Source organism: Cebus imitator, unplaced genomic scaffold (genome assembly GCF_001604975.1).
Source record: "Cebus imitator isolate Cc_AM_T3 unplaced genomic scaffold, Cebus_imitator-1.0 Scaffold280, whole genome shotgun sequence".
NCBI classification, from domain to species: Eukaryota; Metazoa; Chordata; class Mammalia; order Primates; family Cebidae; genus Cebus; species Cebus imitator.
Window position 1 is genome coordinate 3,005,826 of NW_016107595.1, and position 9,927 is coordinate 3,015,752.

Here is a 9,927-nt window from a genome sequence, read left to right on the forward strand (position 1 = left end):
TTTTATTTTTTGAGACCTAGTCTCACTGTTGCCCAGCCTGGGATGCAGTGGTGCGATCTTGGCTCACTGCAACCACGGCCTCCTGGGTCCCAGTGATTCTCCTGCCTCAGCCTCCCGAGTAGCTGGGATTACAGCTGCCCGCCATCACACCTGGCTAATTTTTTTGGTATTTTTTAGTAGAGATGGGGTTTCAGCATGTTGGCCAAGGTGGTCTTCATCTCCTGGCCTTGTGATCCTCCTGCCTCGGCCTCCCAAAGTGCTCGGATTACTGGTGTGAGCCACCGCGACCGGCCTAATTTTTGTATTTTTAGTAGAGATGGGATTTCATCATGCTTGCCAGACTGGCCTCAAAACTCCTGACCTCATGTCATCTACCTGCCTTGGCCTCCCAAAGTGTTGGGATTACAGGTGTGCACCACTGCACCTGGCCAGTATGTATTTAATACAGTGTATGTCTTATACTGTATATGGTACGTAAATTATACAAATATATTGCATATGTTTACATTATACACCTTGATTTTTATATGCAGGCAGATCGTGAAATACTCACCTCAATCAACAGTTACCTTTTTCTTTTTTGTGGTGAGAACACTTAAGATCTACCCTCTTAGCAAATTTCAAGTATACATTACAATGTTGTTAATTATAGGGAGTTCTGAGTTTTCACTTCCTTGATTTTATGATGTTAGAATCTTTTTTTTGTTTTTGTTTTTGAATCAGGGTCTTGCTCTGTTGCCCAGATTGGAGGGCAGTGGTACAACCTCGGCTCACTGTAACCTCGGCCTCCCAGGCTCAAGTGATCCCCCAACCTCAGCCTCCTGAGTAGCTGGGACTACAGGCATGTGCCACGACATCCAGCTAATTTTTATTTTTATTTTGGTAAAGACAGAGCTTCAGAGTTTCGCCATGTTGTCCAGGCTGGTCTCGAACTCCTGGGCTCAAATGATCCTCCTGCCTCGGCCTCCCAAAGTGTTGGGCTTACAGGCATTGACACCCCGTGCCCAGCCAGAATCTTTTTTTCTTCCATGCTGATTCCTAATAATAATCATTATTATTTGCTACATTCGTAGTAGTTTTAGAATAACATTACTTGTATCATTATATTAAAGATCCACATTTCTTAGATAAAATACAGTAAACTCTGTGTTCTTTTCTGTACTTTTTTTTTTTTTTTTCAAGACAGAGTCTCACTCTGTGGCCCAGGCTGGAGTGCACTAGTGTGATCATGGCTCACTGCAGCCTTGACCTCCCAGGCTCAAGCGATCCTCCCGCCTCGGCTTCTTCGAGTGCTGGGATTATAGCCTAAGCCACCACACCTGGCCTCTTCTGTATTTGTAGAAGCTCTAGGGAAGTAGGGATATCACCCTTTCCTGTGATCTAGGTGGGAAGAGTTTCTCCAGGATGGTTGTAGGACTCTGGTCCCTGGTAGATGCTTCCTAAATGGTGTTTTCACAGTGGCCAAGCCCTGCCGTTCCTGCTCACCTTTGAGGTAGCTCTCTCTTTGCCCTAACTTCTCAGCTCCGGAGCACACATCGGCTGCACGCCAGCATCAGTGCAGCGAAGATGGCGTCTAAGCGCATCGCCCAGGAGACCTTTGATGCAGCTGTGCGTGAGAACATCGAGGAGTTTGCAATGGGGCCAGAGGAGGCGGTGAAAGAGGCCGTGGAGCAGTTCGAATCGCAAGGTAGGGCGGTGTGACTGTCACCTGCCATCCATGGCTCTTCGATGCGAGAACGGTGTAAGGATGCTACTGCCCTCTGGGGACTGCCACATGCCTGGCACAGAAACCAGGCACGCACTAGGCCTTGTCCCCTCCAGGCTGTGCCCAAGGCAGGCTGGTTATCCTGCTCCCACTTCTCACACGCCCTCTCTGTCCCTGCTTCCACCTCACCCAGATATTCATGGGCTGGATCCTTCTCATGAGTCTCATTTGATCACTTCCTTGAAGAGGCTTTCCCTGACCCTGGCCTGGGAAACAGGACCCCTGCCTCCCTGCCCCACTCTACCCCACCTTGAGCTCCAGAGGCAGAAGCAGGTGTTGGTTACCAGCCTGTGGAAACAGGTGGCATGTTGAAACCGAGCACGGAGGAGTGTGGCATGAGGGGCTGTTTGCAATGGTGTGGGCAGGGTTAGGAGACCACCCCAGCACAACTAGCCATGGCAGAGACCCTGACTGCAGGGAGCAGGAGCCCTGGGCGGGGGTCACCTGACAGGCGCTGGGCCCTGGGGCAGAGGCAGGGAGCTGGAAATGAACACCCCACACTCCCCTCCTCCAGTCCCCATCTCAAGTTCACTTCCGCATTGAACAAACCCACGGTCCAGCCTCAGAGGCCGGCCTCTCAGGCACAGTGCGGTGTAGATCCTAGGCAGGGCCAGTGGGACAAGCAAAAGCATCCAGGATGGCAAGGGCTCCCGTGGGGGTGCCAGCAGAGGCAAGAATCAGCCAGAACCAGGAGAGATGGGAGCCCCAAGGGAGAAGGCCATGGGGTCCCTCCCTTCCCTACCAAGCCCACCAGGCAGCATTGGCACCTTACCACACAGACATCATGGCCTGTCGCGATAGCCTTGCATGACAGCGGCCTCACTAGCACTCTGCTCCCTTTGGCTGTCCCATGGCCCAGTGGCAGAAGCACCCAATACCTTCTACCCCCTGTGTTGATGTGGCTTGGGCGGGAATGGGCAGGTGGGAGGCTTCTGGCTTGGGGTGGTCTAGCAGAAGGGTCCTGAGGTGTGATTTCAGCACACCCACAGGGATGACAGCTGTCGCTTGCTTTCCGACCCCTGTGTGCTTACTCTCCCCGCGCCCAACAGGGGTTGATCTGAGCAACATCGTAAAGACAGTGCCTAAAGTCTCTGCAGATGGACCCCAGGAGCCCACACATGACGTCCTGCAGGTAGGAGTGGGCAGCCCACACAGTAGGTCCCCTGTCACCTGTGTCTGGGGGCACCTCTGCCCTGTTTCCTGGATGGCAGAGTGCAGGCTCTGACGGTCAAGGCCTGCCCAGCGTGTCCAGGCAAGCTTGTTTGCAGCCAGGTTTCCCTGAGTCCATGTCTGAGGGTGGCATGCCCTCTGATGCAGGGGACAAGCTTCGCAGGTGGCACGCACACTGAAATCAGCTGGACGGCTTGCTTGTCCCTGATGCTGGGAGCCCAGCGTCAGGGACGCCATAGAGAGGCCTCTCTGGCTTTCCAGAGACAGATGGACAGGAATCAGAGGACGAGACAGTGGGCTCACAGTAAGGCTGTCACTTACTGAGCACCGACTGTTACTGGCACTTTCCACCCAGTCCGTTAGCACTGAAGCTCACCTGTGAGGTAGGTGGTGTCATTCCTGCCTTCGCGGCGGGGAAACAGGCCAGGAGCTGACACTTACCTCTCCAGAGACCCGACAAGGAAGGTAAAAGAAGTCCACTGCGACCTTACGGTCGCCCATCAAACTCTGTAGGACAGCAGAAGGTTCCAGCGTCTGAACCAGCTGTGGGTCTGCTTCTGTGCAGGGTGCTTTCTCCCTGCCTTCCCAGTCATTGTTCAGACAGCGCGTGCAAGGCTGGGATCTCCCCGTTGTACAGATGGGGACGTTGAGATCCAAAGAGAAAAAACGTCATTTACCCGGGAGCTGGAGGTGCAGTGATCGGGGAGGAAGCTGGAAGAGACAGCTCTGGGTATAATTCCAGCTCGCCTAAGGCGTGAGACTGACTTCTGTCTACCTCAGGGTCCTGGCCTCTCCTGGCTTGAGGAGGTCTTGTGAAAATTGCCTCGTTGTTAGTTTCCTTTTTGCCTTTCTTGCCTAATAAGGATTGATTTATTTTGTTATTTGTTTATTTTTTGAGACAAAGTCTCACTCTGTCACCCAGGCTGGTGTGCAGTGGCTCAATCTCAGCCCACTCAGGCATGAGCCACCATGCCAAGCTAAGAATTTTATTTGTAGTTTACACACCCCTGCTAACATGGTAATTCCTTGTGAAAAACTTGGTAGTTCTAACTCCAGTACGGTGCATTCTCAAAGGCATTTCTGTCAGGAGCTTTTCAAGTTTCTTGGAGGATTTCTGCTGAAATGCTACACGGCTGTTATGTAAAATATTCATAAAAACATTTACCATTGTAACCATTTTTTTTTTTGAGACGGAGTCTCACACTCTTACCCAGGCTGTAGTGCAGTGGTGTGATCTTGGTTTACTGCAATCTCTGCCTCCTGGGTTTAAGCAATTCTCCTGCCTCAGTCTCCCAAGTAGCTAGGACTGCAGGCGTGTGCCACCACGCCCAGCTAATTTTGTATTTTTAGTAGAGATGGGGTTTCACTATGTTGGCCAGGATGGTCTTATCTCCTGATCTTGTGTGATCTGCCCACCTTGGCCTCCCAAAGTGCGGGGATTACAGGCGCCTGCCGGGCCCCATTGTAACCATTTTTAAATGTATCAGTATCATTAAGTACATTCACAATGTTGTGCAACCATCACAACCATCCATCTCATCTTGCAAAACTGAAACAAACTCTTTGTTCCTCTTCCCCTCAGTTCCTAGCAGCCACCATTCTACCTTCTGTTGCTGTAAGTTTGACTACTCCAGGGACCTCATATAAATGGAATCACGGGCCGGGCGCCATGGCTCACACCTGTAATTGCAGCACTTTGGGAAACCGAGGTGGAGGAATCACTTTGAGATCAGGAGTTCGAGACCAGCCTGGCCAACATGGTGAAACCCCGTCTCCACTAAAAATACAAAAATTATCCAGGTGTGGTGGCACATGCGTTAGTCCCAGCCACTCAGGAGGTTGAAGTGGGAGGGTTGCATGAACCTGGGAGGTAGAGGTTGCAGCGAGCTGAGTTGGCACCACTGCACTCCAGCCTGGGTTACAGAGGGAGACTCCATCTCAAAAAAATTTTATTTAATAAATGGAATCACAGTATTTGTCTTTTGATGACTTTTATTTCACTTAGCATAATATGCTAAAGGTACATCCATGGTATACTATGTGCCTGAATTCGTTTTGATTTTTTTTTTTTTTTTAGACAGTCTTGCTCTGTCACCCAGGCTAGAGTGTAATCGCATGATCTCAGCTCACTGCAATCTCCATCTCCTGGGTTCAAGTCATTCTCCTGCCTCAGCCTCCCAAGTAGCTGGGATTATAGGCACACGCCACTGCTTCCAGCTAATTTTTTTTTTTAATTTTTAGTAGAGGTAAGGTTTCACCATGTTGGCCAGGCTGGTTTTGAACTCCTGACCTCAGCTTCAAAAGTGCTGGGGTTACAGGCGTGAGCCACTGCACCCAGCCTACATGCCTGAATTTCTTCCCGTTTGAAGGCCGGATATGTTCCACTGTGTGAATAGTATTTGATTATTCATTCATCTGTTGATGGACACTTGGGTTGTGTCTACCTCTTGGCTCTCATGAATAATGCTGCTGTGAACATGGGTGTATAGGTATCTCCTTGAGATTCTGCTTTATTATTTATTATTAATTTTTTTTTTTTGAGGCAGAATCTTGCTTTGTTTCCCAGGCTGGAGTGCAGTGGTGCAATCTTGGCTCACTGCAACCTCCACCACCCGGGTTCAAGCAATTCTTCTGCCTCAGCCTCCTGAGTGGCTGGAACAACAGGTGTGTGCCACCATGCCCAGCTAATTTTTGTTGTTTTAGTAGAGATGGGGTTTCACCACATTAGCCAGGCTGGTCTCGAGCCCTTGACCTTGTGATCCTCCCACCTCAACCTCCCAAAGTGCTGGGATTACAGGTGTGAGCCACCACGCCTGGCCTGAGACTCTGCTCTCCGTTCTCTTGGGTGTGTCCCCAGAAGTGGAACTACCGGATCATACGGTAATTCTATGTTTGATTTTCTTTTTTTGCTCCGTGTGTTGCCCAGTCTGGTCTTCAACTCCTGGGCTCAAGCGATCTTTCTGCCTTGGCTTCCCAAAGTGCTGGGGTTACAGGCATGAGGCACCGCGCCTGGCTCCTCTGTAGGTCTGAATCGCATTTTCCCTAATGATTAGTGATACTGAGCATCTTTTCCTGTATTAGTGGCCATTCGTATATATTCTTTGTAGTAATGTCTATTCTAGTCATGCACTCTGATGTTAACTTATTTTTTTTTAGTTCGAATCCCATTTTAGCAAAAAATGTATTTTTTTAAATTTCCTATTGCATTGTTACCTACACTCAGGCCCACATATCTGAGCTCAGTGAGGATTATCAGATAGGCTTCTTTGTTTCTCACGTCTGTCAATGCCAAATCAAAGCCCTTTGGGCTGGTGGTTTCCGTAGAACCGCCCTGACTCAGTCTGGGCGCAGTTAATCTCACAAGCTCCAGGCTCACAGATTCATCTTTGGCTCATGCCAAAACATGCCCCATGGTCATGTAGTTGAATGGCAGCTAAACTTATCTGACCTGTGCAATGTGCTTTATTATTTTTTCCCCATTGGCTTAGAGTCAAATTTGGGTAAATCAGCTCTCTGTACAGTGTAACTGCATTTGGCAGGTGCTCAGTAAATGTCTGTGGAGTGAATGAGAGAGATGAAAGAAGACATCAGGATGGGCATGTCTGGTGAATGTGGCTTTCTCCTTCCTTGGGGAGCTGAGCACTGATGGGTGTGCCAGTTTGTTACGGCTGTGTGACAAGCAACCCAAAACAACAGGCATCTTATTGCTTCTTGTGATTCTGCCTGGTTGGGCTCAGCTGGACGGTTCTTCTGCTGGTGTTGCTTGGGGCCTCTTGATAGCAGGTAGGGCTGGAATGTTTAATATGTCGGCATTTATATGTGCAATCCCTCTATAGGGACACTGACTTGTCTAGTTGGTTGGGGTGTGTAAGTGTGTATGTGTGTGTGTGTATCTTCACCCTATGGCCTCTGAAACTCAAAGCTCCCTACGTCTGCATTTATATGTGCAGTCCCTGTGTAGGGACACTGACTTGTCTGGGTGGTTTTGTGTGTGTGTGCGTGCGTGCGTGTGTGTGTGTGTGTGTGTGTGTGTGTGTGTGTATCTTCACCCTATGGCCTCTGAAACTCAAAGCTCCTAGAAGCACAGGTCTGGAAATTGCCAGAGCTATAACTGGCCCCACATCACTTCCACTGCAGGCCCAGATTGCAGGGGAGGGAATCTTGCAGGGATCCAGACACTGTTGCTGTGACCCTGGGCTCCTGTTGCCTGAGCTGACACTGAGGTTTCTCCCATGTCTCCTAGACACTCAGTGACCTACAGGAGTCTGTGGCCAGCTCTCGCCCCCAGGAAGTGTCAGCACACCTCACCCGCTTCTGCGACCAGTGCAAGCAGGACAAGGCCTGCTGTTTCCTCGCAGCCCAGAAAGGGGCCTACCCCATCATCTTTGCTGCCTGGAAGCTGGCCACTGCAAGTGACCAGGGCCTTCTGCTCCAGTCCCTCAATGCCCTGTCAGTGCTGACTGATGGCCAACCAGACCTCCTGGACACCCAGGGCCTGCAGCTGCTGGTGGCCACACTGGCCCAGAATGCCAACGAGGCCGACCTGACCTGTTCTGGGATCCGCTGTGTACGTCATGCTTGCCTGAAACATGAACAGAATCGGCAAGACCTGGTGAAAGCCGGCGTGCTGCCCCTGCTGACTGGCGCCATTGTCCATCATGGCCACCACGCCAACGTGGTCAGAGAGGCCTGCTGGGCCCTGCGTGTCATGACCTTTGATGACGACATGCGTATGTCCATTAGCCACGCCCACAACCACGCCAAGATGATTGTGCAGGAGAACAGAGGCTTGAAGGTGCTGATTGAAGCCACCAAAGGTAGGAGTTAGGGGTCAACACCAGCCAGTGAATGAAGGTGGGCAGGCCAGCTGTGACCAGAGTTGGGGGTCAGCGCTCAGGACTGCTTCAGGCACAGCAGGCTCCAGGCTCCCCTCGCCTCTTGGGTTAGAGCCACCTCTAATGGCAGCCCTTGTGAAGAATGTCATGCTTTCTAGCCTGGAGAATTCCAGGCCAGCACTCATGGGCCAGGAACAGGTGACAATCCCATCTCTGGAGCTGTCTAGGGATAGGGCTTGCTGTGTCCACCTCCAGAGACAGAGAGGGGAAGGGGAAGCTCCCCAGAGAGAAATAAGAGGACCGGGGGAGGCTGGCTGGCACGCACCGTGGCAGTCTCAGATGGACGTGTGCACGTGTGATCATATTTAGCCAGAGATCCTTAGGCACATTCACGTGTCTTGCTCCAGGGTGACTGGCCCTGGGAGGTAACGGTGCTGACTGTGAGACCCTTAAGCTTCCGTCCCCACCCCTAGCCCCATCCCATCCACTGAACCCACCAGAAAAGTCCTGATTGGGGGCCAGCACACAGAAGGTGTCAGAGGGATGAGTTCCGCTTTCCTGCCTGCCCCGTGGCTCTGGGTCTGTGGCCGGGCCTGTGTGGGGGTTCTGGCTGTGTCTACTGAGGAGGTTGGCCCACCTCAGTCTCCCTTCCATACCTCCAGCAGGTCTGAAAATGGATCCTGACCATCTGCAAAGTCAGGCTGCTTTTCTGGGAGGTGGCCCACACCTTTCTTGTTTTATTTATAAGAGCTCCAATCAGGTTTCTACCAGAGAGACAGGATATGTATCTATGAAGGGACTTTTTGGTAAGGAATGGGCTCATGGCCGGGCACCGTGGCTTATGCCTGTAATCCCAGCACTTTGGGAGGCCAAGGTGGGCAGATCACAAGGTTAGGAGTTCAAGACCAGCCTGACCAACATGGTGAAACCCTGTCTCTAATTAAAAAATAATAAATAAATAAAGGAATGGGGCTCATGCAATTTGGGCTGGCAAGTCGGTACTCCGTAGGGCAGGCCAGAAATTCCTGGGCAGTCCCCTTCTCGGGCAAACTCCTTTGTTTGCTTCCAAGGACTTCAGCCGATTGCATGAGTCCTGTTCACATTGATCAGGGTCATCTCAGTTCAACTGGGCCGGGCATGGCGGCTCACGCCTGTAATGCCAGCACCTTATGAGGCTGAGGTGGAAGGTTTGTTTGGGCCCAGGAGTTCAAGACCAGCCTGGGCAACAGGACGAAACCACTTTTGGATTTGTAAAAACACAAAAATTGCTGGGCATGGGGGTGTGCTCCTGTAGTCCCAGTTACTTCAGAGGCTGAGGCATGAGGATCACTTGAGCCCAGGAAGCAGAAGTTGGGGTGAGCCGAGATCATGCCACTGCACTCCAGCCTAGGCGACAGAAGGAGACGGCACTCAGTAGTAATCATAATACTAGTAATAAAAGATAGCTGATTGTGGATGGTAACCATGTGGACAGAATACCTCCATGGCAACACCTAGGTTGGCATTGGGTGGAACTGCAGGGGCTACAGGTGGCCACAGGAACCGACTTTCACAGAGGCCTGTGTAGATGCAGGACCTTAGCCCTCTCGGCCTGAGTGCCACCTCTGCTTCTTGGCGCAGCGCCTCTGAGCTCCATCTGTGGCCTCTGCGTTCAGTTTTGCCCACGTCAGCCCGGTCCGTATGCATCCCTCTATGGTTTTGGAGTTTTCTGTTGCACTTAGAAAAACCATTCCTACCCTATGATCATAAAAATAGTCTCAGATGTCTTTTTTTTTTTTTTTTTTTTAATCGCTATTACGGTTTTTTTTTTTTAGGTGAGACCATCAGTTGGTGTGGTATTTTTTTAGGGCATGATGGAAGGAAGGGGGTGGAGGGGCACATTCTCAAGTCGTTCCAGCAGCCAGCAGGGGGCACTGCAGGCCCAGGCAGCCCCTGGTGGTTTTCCTGGGGCCTTCCTGGTGCTGGTGGCCACCGCAGTAGGCAGAAGGGCTGAACTCTTCCAGTGGAGCAGGGTCCCCACCAAACCAGAGTGCCCTGTGGCTGCTTCTTCCCGCCCCCACCACCACTGCCTCCTCCTGTCCCTGCAGCGTTCCTGGATAACCCTGGCGTCCTGGGCGAGCTCTGTGGAACCCTGTCCCGCCTGGCTGTCCGCAACGA

At 51.4% G+C, this 9,927-nt stretch overlaps 1 protein-coding gene across 3 annotated transcripts in view; it reads left to right on the forward strand.

Moving 5' to 3' along the window:
* The window catches only part of ARMC6 (armadillo repeat containing 6), a 23,133-nt gene that overhangs the window by 7,773 nt on the left and 5,433 nt on the right, over nucleotides 1-9,927 (forward strand). For 2 of the 3 annotated variants that reach the window (XM_017501348.2, XM_037728793.1), the window contains exons 2-5: nucleotides 1,522-1,687; nucleotides 2,815-2,897; nucleotides 7,179-7,752; nucleotides 9,858-9,897. In XM_017501348.2, coding sequence (XP_017356837.2) covers nucleotides 1,567-1,687; nucleotides 2,815-2,897; nucleotides 7,179-7,752; nucleotides 9,858-9,897 — 818 coding nt within the window. In that variant the 5' untranslated portion in view covers nucleotides 1,522-1,566. Of the gene's footprint in view, nucleotides 1-1,521; nucleotides 1,688-2,814; nucleotides 2,898-7,178; nucleotides 7,753-9,857; nucleotides 9,898-9,927 lie in introns of those variants that run through there. The other variant, XM_037728794.1, reaches the window with a different exon arrangement.